Source organism: Phascolarctos cinereus, unplaced genomic scaffold (genome assembly GCF_003287225.1).
Source record: "Phascolarctos cinereus isolate Bilbo 61053 unplaced genomic scaffold, phaCin_HiC Scaffold_726;HRSCAF=1367, whole genome shotgun sequence".
In the NCBI taxonomy this organism is placed as follows: Eukaryota; Metazoa; Chordata; class Mammalia; order Diprotodontia; family Phascolarctidae; genus Phascolarctos; species Phascolarctos cinereus.
This window is the reverse complement of record NW_027556098.1, coordinates 121,140,018-121,165,120: the sequence shown is the minus strand read 5'-3', so window position 1 is coordinate 121,165,120 and position 25,103 is coordinate 121,140,018. Positions and strand designations below refer to the sequence as shown.

General features: G+C 40.5%; 1 protein-coding gene across 1 annotated transcript in view; it reads left to right on the top strand.

Annotated features, from left to right (window-relative positions):
- RAB6B (RAB6B, member RAS oncogene family) overlaps nt 1-25,103 on the top strand; it is a 170,450-nt gene that overhangs the window by 92,601 nt on the left and 52,746 nt on the right. The window contains exon 2 of the mRNA XM_020986074.2: nt 13,411-13,469. Within this exon, the coding sequence (XP_020841733.1) occupies nt 13,411-13,469 (59 nt within the window). The remainder of the gene's footprint in view (nt 1-13,410; nt 13,470-25,103) is intronic.

Here is a 25,103-nt window from a genome sequence, read left to right as displayed (position 1 = left end):
TAGTCTCTGCCCTCAAGGAGCTTACAGTCTAATGGAGCAGACAGCATGCAAACAAATATATACCAAAAAACCCCCTATATACAGGACAAATAGGAGATAATTGGGAGAGGGAAAGCACTGGCATTAATATTCCTTTCTAAAATATACCTTATTTAAGCACCTTGGAACCATCCAGAGAGGTCAGGTGAGGCTCAAAGTTTAAAAGAAATAATCATTCATATTTCAGGATATGGTACTCTCGGGATTTCTCTGCAACAAACCTGTAAGATAGGTATGGAAAGTATTATTATTTACATTTTATAGACGAAGAAACTAAGGTGCAGAGGTGAGGAAGGACTGTCCCACAGATACCCGGCAAGGACCCCAAGTCCAGGCTTCTTTCTATTACCGCTTGTTACAATGGTGAAGGCTACATGCTGCATTTTATCTTTTCTTTTTTTTGTGGGGTGATGGCCGTAGTAAAGAACAGACCTATGACTTTCCTGCTAAAAAGAAAACTCCTCTACCAATGTGTCTTGCCACTTGATCTACAACTTATATCCTTAGACAAATGCCTAGATTATTTAGAGGGTAAATGTCTTGCCCTGGGTCACTCAGTCAGTAGCAGGACTTGAACTCGGGTCTTTCTGACTCTGAGATAAGCTCTTTATCCACTATACCAGTCGGCCTCCCAGGAGGTATCTTACATGCTATTTCAATTATTATTATGTTACACAATAAGCTAGAAAGAAGGGCTAGAGATCAAATCAATCACTTCCTTAGCTTCTTCAGAGACCGAAAGTGAGGGGAGCAAGGAAAATGTGCTAGCAATAACAACCTGGGAGTGGGGGTCCATGTGATGGATGAGCCTTGATCTAATGAGGCAGAGTGAACTAAATTGGAATGGCATCAGGGAGCACTCGCATAGTGTTGTTTAAGTCTTTAAACCTCCACCTAGAGAAGGGATCTGACACTCTACTGGCTCTTCACTTCTATTATGGGTCATTTATTCTCTATGAAAATCTTCCTCCATTGCCTCTCGTCAAACAAAAGTGGCCCTGAATCCTCGAAAGCTGCGCCAACAAAGTGAGAGCATTAGCTTCTTGTTGTTCAGTCATTTTCAGTCATGTCCAAGTCTTCATGACCCCGTTTGGGGTTTTCTTGGCAGAGATACTGGAGTGGTTTGCCATTTCCTCCTGCAACTCATTTTACAAATGAGGAAACTGAGGCAAATAGGATGAAGTGACTTGCCCAGGGTCACACAGCTAATAAGTGTCTAAGGTCAGATTTGAACACAGGTCTTACTCCAGGCATGGGGCTCTATCCACTGTGCTCCGTAGCTGCGCAGAGAGCATTATTAGCAGGTCCCACCAGGCTGAAAAGGCTTTGTATGTGGATTCAGATGATAGACTGTGTCTATCATCTGAATCCTAGCCCAGCTAAGTTCTTATGGGCTTAGCACCAGAAGGATGGCCCCAGCTGATCACCAAGTTAGTTACAGTAACCCACGAAGAACGTGACCTTAAGCTTAGAAAGATTTCTGTCTATGTGAGTGGATGAATAGTCCTGAATTTTTGACATGTTGCAGTGTATATTTTACATCCCAGAATTACCTCACACAGAATTAAAGTTTAGTGGTTCACTGTGACTTTGGACTGCCATGGAGAAAGGAATGCCATTGGAGAAACCAGAGGAAGTTGGGAAGCAGCATAATATAGTGGGAAGAATACTGGATTTGGAAGCCAGAGGATCTGGGTCCAAACCCAACTCAGCTACCCTCTACATGCATGACCTTGGTCGAGTCACTTAACTTCTCTGAGACTTGTTTTTCTCATCTATAAAATGAGGGATCTTGGACTGAATGATCCCAGAAGTCCTTCCCAGCTCTAAATCTATAAGCCTATGAAAGGCAATAATTTGGGGAGGGGGAGCCAGCTTTTGATGCTTCCTTCTTGGGTGATGATGCCAAAGAGGGATTCAAGAGAACAAGATGAGTTAGCATACCTTACATCTTCACTTCTGACTGTCCTTCCTTCCAATAACATCCTTGCTTCTTCTGTATCTACCACCTGCCTCTCACTCCCAGGATTCCTAGGTCTCTCTTACCTGTCCTTCCTGGTAATTACAGGTTGAAATAAAATTCCTTTTTAGGGAAAGGGTCTCCCACTTACTGCAGCCCTACTCCAGTTTCCCAGAAAATAATCCATCTGTCTTGGAGCTGCTATCAGCATGCATATCTTATCATTATCCTCCTGTAAAATAGCATCCTTAATGATGATATTAATAACATGGCATAATATCATAATCGTGACTCACTAGGCATATTGTGAAAGATAATCAATGCCTGAGAAGTACTTCACAAATGCTGATTATCTTGCAAATGCCAAGTAACAGTCACAGATAGAAAGGACATGGAGGCAGCAGAAATAGCGTATCATTTAAGATGCTCCTCAGGTTCTGGCTTGTGTGGCAGGATGGGGTCAGAAATGTAAAACTTAGGGGAAAAAATTTGGAAGAAGAAAAGTTAACTTTTCTCAGATCCATGACTTTTTTTGTCCCTGGGGTAGAATGTAAGCTCCCTAAAGGCAGGGACTTTCTTACTATTTTATTTATAATCCTAGCATCAGCATAGTCTCTAGTACACAGTAAACCCTCAATAAATGATTGTTGACTGATTGATTAATTGACTGAATCACAATACACCTAGCCTGGCACATGAACCACGAAAGGCACCCTCAGGTGGATAGAGCTTTGTTCAGAGATTCAATGTCTAGGACATCAGTCCCCATCATTGGAGATCCAGGAAGAGAAGAGGAAGTAGACCATCTTGTAATTACCAATTTTAACTTATTATTTCTTTCTGACAGATAGATGCTAAGCTTAGTTGTTTCTTCTTACTTGAGATACAAGAAGCCTGATTACTAAAGGCTAGGGTTGGGGATTAATAGTAGTCATTCTCTATTTCAAATGGGGGAGAAGGCTGAGATAGGACTTGAAACCAACCCCCCTAAAATCCTTAAAGCGTTGAAACAGAATGTTATAGCTAGAAGGGAACTTCAGGGTCATCAGTTCAACTTCATTTTATTGAGAAAGAAAGCAAGGCCCTCGAGAAAGGAAATGACTTGCCCAGGGTCACAAAGGGAAGGTTCATTCAACTCTTATTGAAGTTAAGGCTGAGCTGAGGTTGGGTCCTGTAGAGTCCAAATCTCATGGACCCACAGTCTATTGGATGGTATGGTAGAGACTAGCTTACCCAGCCCCCTCATTTTACAGAGGAGAAAAGACAGGACCAGAATTAGTGTCAGAGCAAGGAATATTTGGAAGCCCAGGCTAGTGGGATTTAAGTAAAGTTGTTGAAATCTAGGCTTCTGAGATTTGGCCAAGGATCATTCAGAAGGCATTGTGGGTCTGTCCTGGCTCCTGATTTCATAACATAGGTCAACAGCTTGAATGGGGATGGGGAAGGGTGGTGTTCATCCTTTCCTGGTTGCACTCTGGCTCCAAGCTCACCTATGCCAGGTAGGGCAACCCCAGCCTCTTCCAGGGGGAGCAGAGGTCTATACCAGATTGAAGTGATATATGATCAGTAGATGGTCCACATACCCACTGCCCCTCACTCACTATTGTCACCTGGGAATCTGGGCTACCCATATATGCTATAGGCACTGGAAAGACCAAATTGCCAGTTGCCAGGGCCAGGATAGACCTCCCTTTCTCTGCCTGAAGACCAGAGATCAGACTTCTAATAGCTACAGCATCTGCTTTCTCTTTCCAGCCACTGCCAGAAGGACCTTGAGAAAAATTATTTTTCTATTATATTAATAACCAATTATTAAATTAGGATCCAGGCCATTTCTTTTTCTGTTTCTTCATTGAGGCCCAGCTCCTGTGAAAGGTCAGCCTCTGAAGGACATGGCTGATTGAGATTACCCCTAGCCCTCAGGGAACATGCTTTTCAGTCTTGGACAGGACCCCACCCAACTAGGAGACCTCACTTCTGTTAGAATATAAATAGAATCCAATCTAGACCAGCACTTACCCCGAGGAAAAGAGGCCTTGTCCTTATACCCTTCCATTAGAATTTAGGGTGACTCAGCTCATGAAGGAGAAAACCAAGCAGAGTGGTCTGTATGGAGATGGATACCCCTGCCCAGATTGCTGGAGGCCACTGAGTCTCATGATCAAGCCATGTTCTTAGCAGGAGGAGATGAAGACTTCTAGCCCACCTCCCCATTAAATGTCCACCGATTAGGGTTGATTTTCACTTGTCAGGAGTAATCCTTTTCAAAAACTATTAAAAGCTTTCAAGCTTTCCATGTTTTTTTTCTTTGGTTGCCAGGAGACACCACTGACCATCAGTTTGTTGATTATTAGCTAGCCTAATGAATAAATTGATTATTAATTACCCAGAAGCTCTGTCTGTCAAGATATGTCATTCATCTCAACCTCACAAGCTGGAAATGGAGCCCCAAGTCAACAAGAACTGGCTCCCACCCACCTTCTCACTCCAACCTGTCTCAACCCTTAAATTCCACATCCTGGCACACAGCTCTTGCTGTCCTACCCTAGTTAGAACTCTGGCAGTTTCCAGTATGCTTTTGAAAACCATGAGCCTATTAGGCTTCAACATCAATGGGAGGGCCTGGGGTTTTTTCTGATCAGAGGGTTTTATATTTTATATATAACCCTCCTGTTGCCTTACAGGTAGCCTATAAAAACTTTCTGAGCTATAAAAATGTTCACCAGCTCCACTCTTACACAGAAAGGCTATGCCCTATCATCCACAGCCATGTGCATTCTCTGCCTATGTCTGTAGGGGAAGTTAATAGTCATTTGTTGTTGGTAAACAATCCCAAAGAGACAGGCTGCTATGAGAAACAAACATAAAGAGAGAAAAGAGAGTGACAGGGTTTGCAATGTTTTCCACAGATCTATATGCTATCTAATAAAATCTTGGGTTTCCTGACTAATCTCCTTCATTGTCCCTGCTGAATTTTTTCCATAAATACTGCCTTTGTCTCTCCACTTAGTTGGCAAATGTCAACTAAGATGGCCTTTTCAAGTGGGAGGTATCATATGATAGAAGTGCTACTTAATGTGACTATAGCAAAACCTCAATTAATATGAATGATTTGGGAGAAAATGGAAAATTCAATATTTTTCTGAAGATTACCCGGGAAATCTTTTTCGTTTCCATACTTGTGGTTGAAATTCTTTCAGAAATGTATGAAGTTTCCTTCCTGCCTTAGTAAGCATTTTATAACAGATGTAATTGAATTTCTCTTTTCTGATTGAGAAGTTTGTACATTTGAGTATCAACTCATTTTCTTGATATATTCACCTTTAAAAGCAGAGCATAGGGAGGAAAAAATCTAATTGAACTCACTTGGGTTCCTATTGGGCATCATAGTTTATATACATGTATACACACACACATACACACACACACACATATATAAAATTATACACAGAAACATATATAGTCCTATATATGTGTATATATGTACATGTGTATATAAATAGTTATGTAGTCCTGGTATATATGTGATCCTAGTACGTATAAATATAGATATAGATATAGATCTACAGATTTAGATAGATATATAGCATCACAACCAGTTAAGTGAATGTTGAGAAGTTGACATGAGAGGAAACAACTATATGATCTTGATACTATATTTTTTTTTATAAATGCTAGTGGATGAGATTTTGCAATCTATATTATAATCCTTATTCCCTGATCCTGGGTCAACTCAATTAATTCAACAACATTTATCATGTTCTTACTACGTGCAATGTACTCAATGTACTAGGTGCTCAGAATGCAAAGATGAATGAAGCAATAAAGATAAATGCAATGAAGCAAGACATATTCTCTGCCTTCCAAGAGTTTACAACCTAGTAGGAGGGGTCAGATAAATATCCAAAGCACTGATATGAGCTCTCTCTCTCTCTTTCTGTTCCTCCTTCCCTTCCTCCCTCCCCACCTCTCCCCCCTTTCTCTTCTTCTTCTCTTCTCTTCTCTTCTCTTCTCTTCTCTTCTCTTCTCTTCTCTTCTCTTCTCTTCTCTTCTCTTCAAGTATATATATATGTATATGCATGCATGTATACATGTATATATACATATACACACACATATACATACATATTTGAGCTTAGGAAAAATCCAGACCGAGTGGCATGAGAGATTTGAGAAGGGAGACCTCACTTTCAGTTGGAAAGACCAAGAAAGGGACACCTGAGCTGGGTCTTAAAGGAAGGGGAGGACCACAGGATCATAGATTTTGAATAGGAAGGAACCTCAGAGACCATTTCATTCAATCCCCTCACTTTATAGATAAGAAATTGAGAGCCCAGAGGAAGTTACACAGCTAGCAAGTATCTGAAGTGGCTTTGAACCTAAGTCTTTGTGATGCCAAGTCTATCACTCTATTTGCTTACTATTCATGACTCCATCATCCCCTTTCACCCTGAACTGAGTCAAATTCCATCTCTCTTTCACCATCCCTCTTGTCCAATATGCTACAACTTTCGCTTCTCACTAATCATTTATCTCGTTTTACCAAAGAAAAAAATTTCAGAAAAAGTTCTGCCTTAGAGTAATGTGGGTCAAGCTAAATGAGGATGACTTTCGTGCCAGAGTTGTTGGCCCAGAGGACATCACTGAATGACTGACTGGGAAAATTTTGGTCTCCTGATCATCAGAGATTTCTATGTCCCGGAGCCTTATAAAAACCCTGTAAATATCAGATCTACTTGACAAAGTAGAGTTTTCTTAGAGCACTGAACCTGAGGTCAGAAAGAACTGAGTTCCAGACATTTACTGGTTGTGTGACCCTTGGCAAGTCACAATCTCTGCTGGCCTCAGTTTCTTCATCTGTGATGTAATGAATCCCATTATCATATATTTAAAGCTGGAAGGGTCCTTAAAGGCCATCAAGTCCAATCTCTCCCCTTCCTCCAATCCTATTTTCCAAATAAAGAAACTGAGGGTAAGTGGCTTGGTTGTTTACAGAGGTAAATAAGTGAGAGAGATGGAATTTCAACTCAGGTCTCCTGCCTTCAAATCCAGGACTCTGCATCATATCTTGGTATCCCTTCCTTTTATTTTCTCTAGGTCCTGCCCTCAGCTAAGCTGTCCTGTTGGAAAGCAGTCTCATAAACAGATTCATCATAAGGTGTTAATGGATGATAATAGCTTAATAGCTTACCTCTTCCAGACATATCTGCATTTAAACCAGGGACCCATGGAGAAAAAATACCTTATTCCTTTGGGATAAAGCTTTTGGGATAAGATCTCATACTGGGTCAGGCCGGTGGGTGAGATATTCTGGGGTAGAAGAGCTTGACAGTTTTACTTAATGTATACACATCACCCCGAGAAGAAAATACTTCTCTTAGGGTTGTCTGGGAAACATTCTTGGACACCTCAGTTCCATGTAGCATTTTTCTAAGCAGGCTGCAAATACCTCTACTGGTTTTTCCTTCATCAATTTTGGTTTTCCTCAGTAGGAGGAGCCATTTATGTTGTCTGAGTTTCAAATACCTAGTGCAGCCTCCGCAAGCAGCCTGCTTCTCGAGGGGTGGGAGCTGGGATCAAGCTTAGTCGCTGCCATTCAGGAACACAGTGCTATCTGTCCAGACAGGAAGACAGCTGGCTGGGGCTTCATGGCTCCTCTGCTTGTTCCCTCTATACTAGGGCATGCTCTGTGGGTGGGCAAAGGAGCGATTTGATTCATGAGAATAATAATAGCTAACATTTAGACAGCACTTCAAGTTTTGAAAGGAGCTTTAACATGTATTAGCCCATTTGAACCTCACAAGAACCTTGTGAGATAGATGCTATTCTTGTTCCCATTTTATAGATGAGAAGACTGAGATCCAAGGAAATTAAATGACTTGTCTGGGGTCACGGACCTAGTAAATGTCCACGGCAGGATTCAAACTCAGATCTTCCTGATTCTAAATTTAATTCTCTCCCCATATTCAAAGCCTTTTGTCACCTGGTCCTTTCCTATTTTTCCAGTGTTTTTACATCTTGCCACCCTCCACCTACTCTGAGATCCAGTGACACTGGCCTCCTGGTGGTTCCTTCCACACAGTCCTCCACCTCCCAACCCACAGCATTGTCTCTAGCTGGAATGCTTATGTCCGCCTCCTGGCTTCCTTAGCTTCCTTCAGGTCTCAGCTGAAGTCCTAACTGTCTGCAAGAAGCCTTTTCCAATTCCCCTTGATTTTAGTTCCTTCCCTCTGAGACTGGCCCCAGTTTATCCAGTACATATCTTGCTCGTACACGTGGCTGCATTGGGTCCTCCATTAAACCATAAGCTCCCTGAGAGCAGGGATTCTTTTTCTTTTCCTTTCCTTGTGTCCCCAGCACTTAGTGTGGCGCCCGGTATGTAGCAGGCGCTTAATAAATTCTAGTTGGCTGACTGACTCTATCCACTACACCACAATTATGTCCTGTATCTATTATACCAGCTCAGTCCAACCCAGAAACCTGCAAAAATCCCTCTAATATCGCAATAAACATACCAACCAACTATGTGGGTACCACCATCCTGAGCTTCCCAGTCACTACTGACCTCCTCCTTTAATTTTATTTATTTATTTTAAAATTTTTTAGAGTCAATGGGGGTTAAGTGACTTGCCCAGGATCACACAGCTAGCAAGTGTCTGAGGCCAGATTTGAACTCAGGTTCTCCTGACTCCAGGGCCAATGTTCTGCTCTATGATCTCTCCCTTTAAATACTCCTCTAACCTGACCATTTCAAGAAAGACATTCTACTCACCCACTTCATAGGACCAAATAATGGCCAGTCTACAATCACTAAATCATTCCATCAGCAGTCTTTCTACTTCCATCAATTCCCTAGATGACCTTGAAAATTCTGGTAACATAATGTGCTGTTCTAGCAACATGGAGGCTCTGGGACTGGCAGCACCTCTTACTTTTAACTGGACCCAATCTCCTGGTATTTCATGTGGAGGATGAGACCCAGAGTCAGCTGAAAACACCTAAACAAGGAAACATGTTCTAGTGGAAAGAATATTGGCTTTAGTGTCAGAAAACACTAGGGTCTTAGGCTTGTAACCTTGGGTCTGCCATTTATTGACTCTGTGACCTTGGGTGAATCTTAATCTCTTTGAGCCTATTTTCCTCTCTATAAAAGAGAGAGAAAGCTGTACCTTGCAGCATCGTGGTGCCCGTGAAGTGCCTGGTGAACCTTAAGGTGTTATATAAATATAATCTATTTATGATTCACTTTAGAATTACATGAAATGTTTCCACAGGCCATTGCATTGTAAGTGAAAAGTAGCAATTTTCATATACCAAGTCTGATGGCATTTTCATAGGCAAGGCATTATCTCTGAAAGGAAATTGATACCTTTGTCTAAAAGCATCTCTGGGGGACATGCCAGACCAAAAAAAATATGCATGTGGATATAAAACCTGGGGTGTGCCTCTCTCACACATGGATAGGGTCTTCAGAATAACTACCCTATGTTCAAGCTATTCTATGGGTTCTCATATCCTCAAAACCATAGCTCATGTGATGAATTAAATTTTTTTCTAATTAGAAAGGGGATGTACTTAGTTCAAAATAAAGCTATTTAATGAAGTAACATAGTAAGAAAAGTAGTAATAGAGCTCCCCCCTCCCCCCAAATCAGCTTTGGGAAAAGTAAGCATGTATGGGGATGACATATGAGGGTCATACCCACGTATGTGTGGAGGAGAAACTCAGTCTCTGATGCTACAGGACCACTGATGTCTTTTGGTGATGTCATTATACGGATGTTTCCGCTAAGCACGATAAAAGCTCCCCATGGTTTCTTCATCACTGGTGACTGAGGAGTGCTTGGTCTCAGCTGGTGTTCGTTACTTGTGGCCACTGCTGGGCAGGTAGTCTCTGCTGGGCACTTCTCCCTGGGACCAGCTTTTAGGCTCATCCCCATCTGTCAGCCATCTGGATGTAGTGGCTAGAAAATAGTTCTCTGATAAGGAAAGGCAGACAGCTCTTTAGATATGGCCACCACATTCAGTTAACAAAAGTCAGACAGAATCCCCTCCTCCCACCCCAGGCTAAGATTAAGTCTTCTATTCAACACCCATGTCTGGGGTGGAGATAGCAGCCCTTTTCTATCTCACTTAGAGTTAGAAATTCCCAAGATCCTTTCTGTCTTAACATGCAAATGAATTTGAGTCAGAACAAAAGGTAAGTAATGAGGCAAGATCATTGTCTCAAGCACCAAGCCATATTTCTGACTTTATTATGTGTATCTGTCAGCCACAAAACTAGTGCTTTATTCCAGCCTGGGGAAAAAAATATCTTCCCTCTCCCTACATGACAATGAAGGAGGCCCTTGTTAATGCTTCTGGTTACCTCATGGCATAATCACCATTCTGAGAACACACATTTGTCCCTTAGGAGCTGGTTTAGGGAGATGACCTAATATCCCATTTCCACCCCAGTAGTGAGGCTCTCATTGGAGGCTTGCTCTGATCTGTCTCAGGAGATTTACAATAATCCTCCTCCTGCAGAGTCACCCCAGGCCTCTAGAAATCCAGCAATAACCATCCCCTGGTCCTCTTGGTCCTTAGCCAGCCTGCACAGCAGAGATAAATCATCATCTAATTCCTCCAACCATACTCTGTACTTTGATGGGACTTCCCAAGAGATATCTTGGTTCCTATGTATCTGTAGTCTATAAAGCAAATATTTTTCCCACATAATTTATTTTTCTTTTCTCATTGGATAAAGAGGACTTCTTGTGGGAAATTTATCTTCCTTAAGTATTCCAGTCTTGGAATAATGAAACAAACAAACAAACAAACAAAAAGACAAATTGGTTTCCAGATTATGATCAGTTAAGGATAAATATTTCCAAGTCAATATGAGTACATTACACAGTGTCCCAAAAATCTTAGTGCAGTTTTAAACTTTAATAACCTAAAGCCTCAATAGCTTAAAATTTCACAAAGACTTTGGAATCCCCTGTACATATAAACAAAAAGTGTTATGTATATATGTATACATATGTGTATGTTATACATAAGAATTTTAAAATATAATGTTGATTTTCAAGAATAGTCTATTTTATTTTTCAGTACAGATTTATGATTTCATCAGATGTGGGGAATTCCCAGTATGGAAACTTCCCCCAGTGATGAAGACAAGCAACTTCTCTATAAGTTATGTTCTCAAGTGTCTAGGCCACTGAGACATTAAGTGCTTTGTCCGTGGTCATATGGGCAGAGAGTACCAGGCCTGGAGTCAGGAAGACTCATCTTCCTGAGTTCAAATCTGGGCTCAGACACTAGCTATGTGACCTTGGGCAAGTCACTTAACTCTGTTTGCCTCAATTTTCTCATCTGCAAAATGAGCTGGAGGAGGAAATAGCAAATCACTCCAGTATCTTTGCCAAGAAAACCCCAAATGGGGTCATGGAGAGTCTGACACGACTGTACAACTTCCCCAAATCAGACTTCAGGAAAGCATTTGTTTGCAGAACAAGATTTAGAATTGGTAGGAACCTTGCAGATGATCTAGATTAGGTCTCACTAATTCTTCCGGTAAGGGAATGGGCCCAAGATGATTAAATGATTTGCCCAAGGCCACAGAGATAGAAGTTGCACAGCTCAGATTAGAACTCAGTCAGGTCTTTTGATTCCAGATTCAGCGTTCTTGCCATTGCCCCATTCTCTAGCCTACTTGGCCTAGACCTTTAATGTGTTGTGCAAATGAATATAAGCCCTGAACCTAACAAGAATAAAGCTGTTGGGTGGGGGCAGGGAGATATTAAAAAAGAAAAAAGAATCATTTATGTCCTCCCTGTGATTATCCCCAATTTATACTGTTTGCATCTTATTTGTACATAGTTGTTTACACGTTGTCTCCCCTAGTTAGTCCATAAGCTCCTTGAGAGCCAAGACTGTTTTTTGTCAAGGAAGAAGTACCCCCTTCCCCCCAAAATAATTTTCCTGGCATTATTTCCATCTTAAAAAAAGTCGTGGACCGGAGCTCTGTTGTTGTTCAGTCTGACTCTTTGTTGAACCCCATTTGAGGTTTTCTTGGCAAAGGTTTTGGAGTGGTTTGCCATATCCTTCTTCAGCACATTTTACAGATGAGGAAACGGAGGCAAACAGGGTTAAGTGACTTTCCCAGGGTCACGTACCTAGCAAGTGTCTGAGGCCAGATTTGAACTCAGGTCTTTCCTGACTCCAGGCCCCAAACTCTGTCCACCTCACCACTTACCTTGCTGCCAGAACCTGAGCCCTGCTTCCTATTTAAGTTCTATTGTACTTTAGAAAACACTCGTTCCCAACTAACTGAATCTGGTTTGGTAAAGAGAGCTCAACTTGCTTAAATGCCATGTTCAAACCAGAATTAGCTAAGCCCTTTCCTTTTCCTGCCTCTATTTCATGGAGGTCTCACTGGTAATAAATTGAATGAAGGCAGAATTCTTTTCTACACTTCTACTGAAAACAGGTACTTTCTCTGGAGGAGTATGTGGGTTACCATGGAACAGTGGTTCTCAAGGGTCATGATGTGTTTTGCTCAGTATGTTCTATGAAATTTAGGATATTATGTTATTGTAAATAAGAGAAAGTTTATAAATAATTTTGCTTAATATGCATCTTACATGCCCAAAACATATGGTATAGTACACATAATATTCACAAAATTTTTAAAAAACTTGTCTGTAATTCAACAGACTCTAATCTCAGAACACCTCATACCTTAAACTCAAACAAGATGGCTGATATTTTTGAAGGGAAGTGTGTGTTCTCCTAGAATGTCACCAACTTAAACATTTAGCGTGCTGTGATTCTTCCTGCCTAAGAATACTGTATCGGGAGCAAAAAAAAAAAAGTTGCAGAACTAATGTTAGAGTGGAAGTAACATTAGCTTTGGAGTCCGAGGATCCGAGTTTGAATTCTGACTTTGCCACTGACCTCTACCTGTAGAACCTGGAGCAAGTCATCTCACTTTTGTGGGCCTGCGTTTCTTTCTGTGTAAAATGAAAGGGTAAAATTATTCTTTCAGCTCAGAAATACTATGACTTAGTTGGCTTCCAAACTGGATGATCATGAACCTTATGAGTTTCTTCCAGACTGAGCATTCTTCGGAAAAACCTTATGATTTCAGGGAAAGGACCATTCCCTTAACTCTGAGAGCCTCTCAGTTGCTAGAGGTTTTTAGGACAAATTTTAGCATGTCTTTGCAGGACTCCCCTCTAAATGCTCTGAACTGTGGTGGAGGTGGGATAGATGTTTTTGGTTTTCATCATTCAATTCATTTCTTCACCTTTGGGATTTAGCTCCAGCAAGGACTGGTATTTCTCTGACTGAAAAGGTGTTTAAAAAAAAAGAAATAAAGAATTTAGCTTTGGAATGCTTTAGCTGAAATATCTTCTTATTTTACAGTTGGGAAGACATCTCTGATCACGCGGTTCATGTATGACAGCTTTGACAATACATACCAGGTGAGGTCCTTTTCCCCTTCAAATGAGGTAAGGTGTGGAAAATACTTGGTGACTAGGAAGTACTTTATGAGTGTGAACTATTGTTATTCAGTATCCTATATTGCTGTTAATATATTGTTATGTTATATTATGTCACTTAATAATATATTATATCATTAAATCACATATTGTGTTATATTATGTTATATTACATTGCATCACATCATAATATCTTATATTATAAAATACTATATCTCATATTAAGTCATATGTTATATCATATTATGTTACATTCTATTATATTACATTATATCACATATATTGTGTATCATCTTATATCATTATGATGTTTAGAATAAAAAATACATTTTTAAAATATGCTCAATATCATATTATCATAGTATATTATATATGTCGTGTCATACTATGCTGTGCTATGTTATATTTTGTTATGTTATAGATTTAAGTAACTAGTCCCTTACTGTGTAATAAAAACAAAAATTCTAAATTTGCTGTCATTCAGGAGACTTTTTTTTCTTAGTCCCTAACATGTGCTCAAGGAAAATGGTAGAATTTCTTTCCCTAGAGATATTCAAAACCAAGATAAACATATATTTCTCTGCAATGGGTTAGGTGTCATCCTGTTTTGGGGCAAGAGTTTGGATAAAGTGACCTCTAAAGCAAATAGTTCTCAAAGTGTGCTCTGAGGACCATTTGGGGTCCATAAAGATTATTCCAATGGTCTATGCAGCTTTTCTCTTATAATATAGTATTACTTCTTTTCTCAATCATTATTTTATTCACAGAAGTGAATTTTCCGGATAAATGAAGCTTAGCCTTGAAACACTAAAATATATTTTACTTTAATTAACTTATTATGGAATATTTCTAAAATATTTTGTACATTTAAATGATTTCTCAAACAGAAGACAAATATATTTTAAAAATGCATTTATTCTTATTCTGAACTTAACAGATACCAAATAAAATGTGCATTTTTGTTAACATATTTATTTTCTTCTTCATCCTCTCTATATCACACATTGGAAAAAAGAAAAGAAAAACCTTTGTAACAAGTATGTGTAGTCAAGCAAAACAAATTCTCACATTGGTTGTATCTGAAAAATTGTGTATTATTTTGGTATTAAATTTGGTATATATTTATACCTTGATTCCATCACCTCTGTGAAAAGGTGGGTAGCACACTCCATTATCAATCCTCTGGAATCACCGTTGGTCATTGCATTGATCAATGTTCTCAAGTCTTTCAAAGTTGTTTTTCTTTATAATGTTTTGTAGCTGTATAAATGATTCTTCTGGTTCTGTTTCCTTCTCTCTGCATTAGTTCACACATGTCTTCCCAGATTTCTCTATAACCCTCTGTTTATTTTTTGTGGTACAACATTCTATTACTTTTGCATACCATAATTTGTTCAGCGCTTCCCCAATAGAGTTTTCAGATATTTGTTATTATAAAAATAGCCACTATAAGTAATTTTAGACATGTAAGTCCCTATTCCTTTTTTGTTCTCTTTGGGATATAGGCCTAGGAGTGGTATCACTGGATCAAAGGGTATGCAGAGTTGGGTGGCCTTTGAAGCATAATTCCAAATTGCTTTCCAGAATGGCTAGATCAGTTCAACAGTACATTAGTGCACCTGCTTCCCCATGGTCCCGCCAACAATTGTCATTTTCCTTATTTGTCATCTTAGCCAATCTGATGGGTGTGAACTGGAACCTCAGAGTTGCTTAATTTACATTTCTCTAATTATTAGTGATTTGGAACTAATGTGATTTAGCTTCCTTTTTTTAACATTTGGCATGATCATTAAGAACATCTCTTATTGCCCTATGAAATATAACAATTCTATGTCTGCTTTTTAGTTTTTCTGTCTCCTTCCATAGTCAGGCTATAGCTCCTCCCAATGTCAGTTGCCTATTTATAACAGCCCTGCCTCTATTCTAGTTGCTGCTCTTAATAAGCTATGGTCTAGACAACCATATACTCAGGTGTGTTAGAACTTATGTGCTAAACAAGAGTCAGTAAGAGTATGAGCAGAGATCTAAGGAGTGAATCGCCGGGCATTTGCCTCAGGTGCTGTGAGTTACTTGGGTCTCTGAAGGACCTTTTTCTCTCAATTCTGGGTCCAGAGCTGTGTTTAGAAGGGTGTATGGCATTCCAGTCAAGGGAAGAAAAGACATGGGAGGTGAGAATTATGACACACATTGGAGAATAGCAATTCCTGAAAAGCTCAGACAACAATGACTTTACACAAAGTCAGTGGTAGTTGAATGTTTGACAATACCTTCTGAGCCCTTTTCCATTCACTTGAGGAACCCTGATAATTATATATGAATTTCCTGTGCTTTAGTATATTGTTGTTTTTGCATTCCTATGATACCATAATTTCTGTGGCTCTGTAGATAAATGTGATAAAGGGGAAGGGGAAGAATTTTTAAAAAACCACAAAACTCCAGGATTTCCTCTGGATTCAGTAATTAGGGAAGTGGTGATGCCATGGACATAGATTGGGGAGATCAGAAAGAATAAGTTGATATATTGGACAAACTAGGTTTGAGGTCCTAGCAGGATATATAGGTGGAAATATCTAGGATATAAGTGGAAACCCAAGAGAGAGATTGTTTGCTATAGACTTCCACAGTGGAGAGAGTTGAAGTCAGTGGGAGTCAATCAGAATATCAAGGAAGAATGGGTTCAGAGAGAAGGGGCCCGAGACCAGAACTCCAGAGACATACACAATGAGAGGTGACAGAAGAAAAGGAAGGCCCTAGATATGAAGTGACTTCGGAGCCAGGGGATGGAGACAGAACAGTCAGGAAGGGAGGAATGTGGTTTCGCAGAAGCCAAAGGAGGGACAAGTTTCAAGACTAACAGCACCAAATACTGAAAAAGAGATAAACAAGAAAGAAAACTGAGAAAGGGTCTTTGGATTTGGTGATTAGGGAGCCGGTAGGAGCCCTCAAGGGAATAGTTTCAGAAGCTAGGTTGAGGTAGTATAGAAGGCAGATTGCAAAGAGTTGAGAAGTATATAATGTGTCAAAACATCCCTGGCTTCTGGTATGAATTACTAATTTACTTACAATATTTCTCATCAATCTTTTCCATCAGTTCTGGTGAATTTTGGTGCACATATATGTGTTTGGTCAAAGAAAAGGGAGGCACTGGAGGAAAATCCTCCAGTAGTTGGGAAAGTTTTTTTCTCCCAATGGGAATATGTGCACAGGGAATTCCATGGAGTTCTTTGAACTTTTGAAGATGCCTGTGGGAACCACCGTCTCGGGTCTAGACCCTCAAAGCATCACTAAAACTGGCGTGCTGAGAGAGCTACGTATTATCGCCCCTGACACAGCATAAACACCACCAGGGCAAGGGATGTTTCATTTTTGTCTTTGCATCCCTAGAACCTGCACACAGTAGGTGTTTAAATGCTTATTGTTTAATTGATTGATGACAGAAAGTTGAGAAGTAATGTCCCACTATTTTCAGGGATTCTTAATGTAGAACCCATGGGCTGGTTTAAAAAAATCAAATAACTGTATTTCAACAGAATTGGTTTCCTTGGGGCAGCTCTATCCACTGCGTCATCTAGCTGCAAAGACGAAAATGAGTTACTGCATAACTTGGCATTTAAAGTGTTTTGTGAGCATCAGCCCTGGATTCAGGAGGACCTGAGTTCAAATTCGGCCTCAGACACATAACACTTACTAGCTGTGTGACCCTGGGCAAATCACTTAACTCCATTGCCTAGCTAAAAAAAAAAAAAGAATTGGTTTCCTTTGCAATCCTAGGCATTTTATTTTATTCATTTAAAAGCATTATTCTGAGAAGGGTTCCATAGACGTCATTGGACTGCAGAGGGGTCCATGACACAAAAAGGATTAAGAATCTCTGGTTTAGTGTGATTTTGTTTACTTGGCCACAGATGGAGGTCCTTCAATAACAGCCTATTAGCCTTATAATTAGTATGGAAGTCCTCTTCTTCTAATTCTGTAATCATATCCTCTGGTGTTAACGAATTCTCTTGGGAACTAGAGAAAAGGGGGTGCCTTTTTATTTGGTTTATAAGAAGGCTTTGGAAAAAACCAAGCTCACCCTGGGACCAACAAGCCGCGTATAATCTGTAATCTCAGCTTCCACGTTCCTTCCTCCAGCACCAGCTCCTCTATCCTTCCTGCTCTCCATGTCTCCCTGCTTTCTGAGCACCTTGTGCCACATTCCTCTCTGATAGGGCCAGCTAAGAAAAAATTCAGCAGAAAGCTGAGAAGACTGAGTTAAAACAGAAACCTCTTTGCAAGACAGTAGGAAAAAAAAATGTACCACTGACCAAAATTTTTCATCCAGCTGCACTTTTCCCCCAGGTAAACTCAAAAAGAAAAGAAAAGAAAAGAGAAGAAATCAGGCTGAATCATGGTTGGTGCCTGGTAGACAGACAATTGTCATACTGACTGCCCCATTGTGTAGCAGTCCTTCAAGAGAGGCATTAACTGCACTAGAGAAACAACATCTCCTAATGGGAAGAGTCCTGGCTTCAGGGTTGGAGGAGCTGGGTTGGCATATTGGCTCTGGAGAATTCTAGATCCTAGTGCTAGAGCTGGAAGGGACTTCAGCGACTATCCAATCCAATCTCCTCATTTCAAAGATGAAGAAACTAGGGCCCAGGGAAGTAAAAGAACTTGCTCAAGGTCACAGAGGCAAAAAAAAAAAAAAGCAGTAGGGGCAAGAATTGAACTCAGGTTGGGAAAAAAAAAAAAATTGAACTCAGAACCTCAAACTCCAGAGCTCCAACGCTCTTTAGAATACCAATTCTCAGGACAGCTAGGTGACTCGATGGCCCTGAAATCAGGAGGACCTGAGTTCAAATCTGGCCTCAGACACTTGCTTTAAACTTCAGGTACATCACTCTACTGCTTTGGGACTAATTTTCATTCTCTGTAACATCATCCAGCGGATTAATCTCTACCAACCTGTGGTTCAGTGAGATCCTATGAATTACAATAAGCAACTAGGTAGCACAAAGGATAGTATGTAGGACTTGGAGGCAGAAAGACCTGAGTTCAAATCCTGCCTCAGTCAACTTAGTAGCTGTGTAACCCTGGGCAAGTCACTTAAACCTCTCCCAGACTTAGTTTTCCCATCTGCAAAATGGAGGTGATAATAATAATGTCAGGATAATTGTAAATGAATTAATATATGTAAAGCACTCTGCAAACCTTAAAGTGCTATATAAATGCCAGCTATTATCATTACCCAAGCCAGGATGATGTATAAGTGGCTAGGTCTCTGTATCAGGTAGGCTTTTTTTGCCATGGATACGGTGCATTGTCAGGAGCACCTATTAAAAATATCTCCCCTTCGCTTAGGGGTTTCTTTTTTCTCTTTAGCATTCCTGTTCTTGGTCACTGCAGTGATTTCTTGCAGCTGAGTTCTGTTTGGAGGAGCATTGCTGAAATAAAAAGGCCGACTCATCCTTTGTCTGTTTACCAGCGCCGCAATACCAAGCAGTGTACTGGGATCTGGATGAGGACATCTGGGCTCTTTCTTGTCCTGCCTTTGCCACCAACTGACCGTATGATATTGGAGAAGTAATTTAACCTCCCTGAGCTTCAGTTTCTTCATCTGTAAAAGTGGTGTTTTGGGCTAAATCATCTCCCTTCTTTCAGGTCTTAGAGTCTGTGATTATGATTCTGTAAATAGCTTGAGACTGGGATAGCCAAATAGCACTGTAGAGATGAATGAATGTCTTAATCTGGCTCTCTAACACCTCTCATTTCAGTATCCTTTTCTCTCTTCTCCCCACAAAAGTAACTCTGTGTGTGTGTGTGTGTCTTTGTCTCTATCTCTCCATTTTCTCTTCTTTGTCTCTGTCTTTGTCTCTCTTCTCTCACTATGTGTCTCTCTTGTCTCTATCTCTCTCTTTTTCCTCTCTCTCTCTCTCTCTCTCTCTCAATTTTTCTTCTCTCTCTTTCTTCTGTTTCTCTTTTCCTCTCTCCTCCATCTCTCTCTTTCTCTGTCTTTCTGTCTCTCTCTGTGTGTCTCTCTCTGTCTCTTTGTCTCTCTGTGTGTGTGTCTATCTCTGTCTCTGTCTCTTTGTCTCTCTCTCTCTGTCTCTTGTCTGTCTCTTTCTGTCTTTCTCTTTCTCTGTGTGTGTGTGTCTCTCTCTGTCTCTTTGCCTCTCTGTCTCTTTCTGGCTTTCTCTTTCTCTGTGTCTCTAGGGGTGTGTCTCTCTCTGTCTCTTTGCCTCTCTCTGTCTCTCTTTCTCTGTGTGTGTGTGTGTGTGTGTGTGTGTGTGTGTGTGTCTCTCTCTCTCTCTCCTCTCACTGTCTCTCTGTCTTTCACACACACACTTTGCCCCAGGTATCCAGTGTCCTCTATGTCCTCCGCTCTTTTCTACTTTCACTCTCTTCCCCCATCCAAATGGGCTAGAAAAGATATCATAAATTGATTCACACCATACTGATGTGATAGGTAGGAAATGCTCTGATCAGACTCTCTCAGACCCTCTCCCATCTTTTTGACACATGGAATATGTGCCACCCCACACCAGAAAGTGCTTTGAGGTACCAGTCCCAGTTCCCAGTTCTTTCTATACACTCTGTGGCAGCTGCTGTGGTTTGTCCCCTTTATAGGTAGTGTCCCAGATTCTTATGTTAGTCTAGGAAAGGAGTTTTTAACCTTTTTTGAGCCATGGATCCCTTTGGCAATGTGATAAAACCTATAGATCCCTTTTCAGAATAATTTTAAAATGCATAAAATAAAACACATAGGATAACAAAGGAAACTCATTATATTAAAATATAGTAATTAAAAAAAAACTTACACCCAAGTTCAGGGACTTCAGATTAAGATCCTTTGGGCTAGACTTTGGTGTGAATTAATCAGTTAAATCATGGCTCAGCCCCCATTCAACTTCTTCCCCTTTGCCCATCCCCATTGTGTTTCTGTTAAGTTTGTATACAGGCTGACTTGCACACAGTAATTAAATCAGCTTTATTAGGAATGAATAAAAGCAAATAGCATCAATGTACTCAGCAGACACAGCCCTCCTCATATTAGGCATCAACTGCTTACTAGCTCAAAACTCTGGAATTTCAGTCTCCTTCCGCTCCATTCCTCCTTCCCTATGACCAGTGATGAGCTGGCAAGGACATTTGTCAAAGATTTTGTCACTTATAGCAAAACCTCTCCCAGAAGATCCATGTCTGCATTTCTGGCTGCTAGAATTCCATTGATGCAATGCCAAACATGCTCAAGTAAGGAGGCACCCTAGGTCTTCAGCTTTCTCAAGTGTGTGCCTTTTCATGTTATCTACACCCTTATCACACCAGGGAAGTGTTAGGGGGTGGGGTGAAGATTCCCTTCATCAGGCCATCAGCTGCCTGAGCTGTCCTTCCTGGACCTTCCCAGGAACCAGGAGAGGCAAGATGCAGGCCTTTCTAGCAAGGTGATATGTGCTCTCCTCAGCCCTTCTTATTCAAAATTAGTCCCTCTTACATCCCCTTCCCCAGCTTCTTCCATCATCACAGAGTGGGACTTAAGTCTCTTAGAAGTTCCCTTATGCCCAGGCTCTATGGAAGCATAGATATCACATTGCAGATTAAAGTCCCACCCCTCCCAGAGGTATTTTTATAGGAGACAATCCCTTATTCCCAAAACTACAGCCCTAGTGGAGGAATTTCAAGCATCATTGGCTAGGTAGTGAGAGAAATCATTTTGGGAAACAAGGCTTTCCTAATGTACTTAAAAAACATATGGCTTATATAGAGGCTGGACCTTATCTTTATCTGGCACCCCCAATGGCACATAACTGGATTTGTTCAGCACACGATAAAATTCATCAGGATGAAAAGAATTAGCAGGAATCTTGGTGGAACAAGGGTCATTTCCAAGAAAGGGAAAGAAAATGTGAATTGTGTAACAATGTAATACATAAAGAGTAATACCAATACCCCCCACACACACCAAAAAAAAAAAATCTTAGACTGAGATGATAATCATATAGTCCTGTGTTTCTTGCGTATTTATAGACTCACCCAATTGGATCCTGGACAAATCACATAGGTCTTCATGGCACCTGGTTCCTCCTTTACCAAGGGAGAATATAGTGATGTTGTGTGATCTTTGGTAGATGAAAATGATACTTCATCTAGGGCATAGATAATATATGATTAGAACTGGTTTCCTGAGGGTCAGAGATCGATTTGCCCTGAGCCTGCCACATCCTTATCTACTCTGTACCTCTTGATGGGTTTGTGAGATGGGTGGCCATGGTGATAGGTACAGTTTGCAGACTGAAAACAGAGCTTTCTCTATGTGACGCTAACTGGACCATATGGGTACAAAATTGTGACCTTGGCCTTTATTAGCATCATGTTCTAATTGGGCAGAAATAAAAATAGCTGCCCTTGATCTCCCCTCACTGCATGTTTGTGTCAGGGTGTTAGGTGGAGATTGGGAAGGGATTCTGAGGCAAGATCCATTAAGAGATGTCTTCTAGAGACATTGCTGAGAAAGGTACCACTGGAGTATCCATTTCTTTCTTTCCTTTTCATTTTATGTTTAATCAACCTTAACAACTGAAAAATAAGCTTACACACAGAGACATTTGACAGCCTTTCGTAATTAGTTCACACTTAGAACTTCTGATCCTTCATGCACATGTATCATCTTCACATTAAAGACATATTCTTTTCTCAACCTGAGATAATTAGGTTATGGTGCAAGACCAACAGCAATGTCTGAGCTTCTCAGACCTTGAGTTTTCTTGTGCACCTCAAATTCTCCCACCCCTACCTCTGCCCAAGAGCAGTCACTCAGATATTTCCAGGTCAAACCTCCTTTGTGCTTTCTGCTCAATTGCCAACCTTTCTGGGATCCTCTGGGTTGTTTTTAGATTCTCACTGGTGTTTCTCACACTTCTGAATTTAGTCTCCTCTTTGCATTTATAATCAAAGCATTTGGCTTCCCCACCCCCACCCCCGTCTTTTTTTATCGCTACAGATCTTCCAGTCTTGTCCTACTCTCCCTTTTCTATGTCTCAGCTCCCTTCGTAGCACAGTGTAATGATTAACATTGGGTCTAGAGTCAGGGAACCTGGATTCTGGGTCTGCTATTTACTAGTTGTGACTTTGGACAAATCACACTAACTCTCTGGGACCCAGGATTCCTTATCTATAAAATGAGAAGGTTATACTAGGGGATCTCTGTGGTCCTTTCCAGTTCAGGATAATAATAATAACAACAACAACAATGATAACAATAAGAATTGCAGCTAGCACTTACATAGTGCTTTAAAGTTTTTCAAAGTGCTTTACAAATACTACCTCCTTTGGTCCTCACAACAAGTGTATTAAGTAAGTGCTATTATTTTCCTCATTTTACTCATAAGGAAACTGAAACCAACAGAAGTTAAGTGACTTGCCCAGAGTCACACAACTACTAAGTATCTGAGATGGGATTTGAACTCAGATCTTCCTGACTCCCAATGCTCTAACCACTATATCACCTATTGTCTTTCATAATCTCCTGAATGTATGATTGATATCCTATTACTTGACCAAAAAGGGCCTTCACACACAATATACTTTAATGATCATAAGTCTTGAAATTATGTAGCTCTTTCAAAAGATAAAAAAGCTCAAAGCACCATGTAATGAGTTAGTCAATTCACTCTTATTATGGACCTACTTATTTAGTTAGCATTAAGTGGTAAGAGCTAGGGATGCAAACAAAGGGAAAAAAAACCAATCACTGCTCTCAAAGAGCTAATTGAGTTTTCCAAGGACCAATGATAATAAATATGTTCTTTTATTCTTCTCATAATATTTTTATTGTTTTCCCAAAGGTATTAGATAAGAGTCTCTTTATCAGGCTCCAGAGTCAAAGGTTCATAGATTTACAGGCTAGAAGAGACCCGAAGGGTAAGTGATTTGCCCAGGGTCACCTAGTAGGGCTGAAGCAGGAGTCAGGGCTTCCTGACTTTGTGGCCCAGCTCTCTGTCTACTCTGCCATGCCAATTGATCACAAATTTAGATCTGGAAGACCCCTCAGAAGTCATGTAGTCAAACCTCCCCATTTTATGTATGAGAAAACAGGATACAGAGAAGTAAGTGACTTTCCCAAGGTAATACAAATAATAAGTATCTGAGGGAGGGTTTGAACTCATATCTTTTGGATTCCATGTCAAATATCCTGTCTGCTACTCAATACAAATGATCTACCTGAATATTTGCCAGCCAGATAGACAGTCTCCATCCCTATCTACAGTAACCATAGCCCTCTGACATCTGATGATCTGGTGAAGTGCTGAGGGGAAGACCATTTTGCCTTTTTAAGAGGTACACCCTCCCTAAGTTCTGCCATGACCTAACTCTTGATCTTTCAGGCACAGCACCCACCCCCCAAAAAAACTTATTGCTTTTAGAAAATGGCTTCTTTTTGTGGGGCTGATATTACCGAGTTAACTACTAGTATCCATTAAATATGCTAATATACAGTTAGTAAATCTTGTAGAACTCAGCTTAGGCGATGACTTGCCATAAGCAATGGTCTGCTCAGCAAATAGTAGTTGCTCAGGATCAATGGAGAGAACACTGGACCTGGACTCAGGAAGACCTGAGTTCAAATCCAGCTTTACACACTTGCTGTGTGAGCTTGGGCAGATCATTTAACATCTGTTGATTTCAGTTTCCTTATCTGTAAAATGGGGATAATAATAGCACCCACCTCCCAGGATTGTTGAGAGATAGTACTTGTAAAGATTTTTGCAAGCTTAAAGTGCTATATAAATGTTAATTATTATTATTTGTTCATTGATTGACGAGTATATGAGGAAAACAAAGTTTTTGCCTTGTATTTTGTTTCATCTGAGGTTTCTTTGATGTCACAGTTTTAGTACTAAGTACCTTTCCTGTTAGACAGGTGGTAGAAAGGTGTTGCCTCAGGCTGCTGGCAGATGGTGGCAGTTTGGGAGTAGGCAAAATGGGTAATTAAAAGAGGATGCCAAGTTCCATGACTTATACCCTTTGTGCTAATCACCCCATCCAAATAGGAGAGAAGAAAGAAGAAAGGTAGAGGAAAGCATTCCAGGATGCTTTGGGGTATTTTATTACGTTAAAATGGATTTCAACCTGCAAGCAGTGAAGGGCCAATAGCCTAATTTCTCTTCCTACACTTTTGGGATATGTAGGATGCCTTTTATTTTGTTTTTGTTTTAAAATCAATTTCTGGATACATCCCTCTTCTTCTCCTACCCCAAACAGAGCAGCAAGGTAGCACAGTAGATAGTGCCAGCTCTCAAGTCAGGAGGACCTGAGTTCAAATATGACCTAGGATATTTACTAGTTGTGTGATCCTAGGAAAGCCACTTCACCCTGTTTGCCTCAGTTTCTTCATCTGTAAAATGAGCTGGAGTAGGAAATGGCAAACCACTCTAGTATCTTTGCCAAGAAAACACCAAATGAGGTCAGGAAGAGTCAGACACAACTAATCCATTAAACAACAACAACAGCCTTGACCAGAGCTCTCACTCCCATCTTGAAACTAAATAATGGCTCAATAACCATGACCACATCTGACAACGTACACAACACTCTACCCCATCCTGCCTACCTCTTAGTAAAGAGAAGGGTCATGTT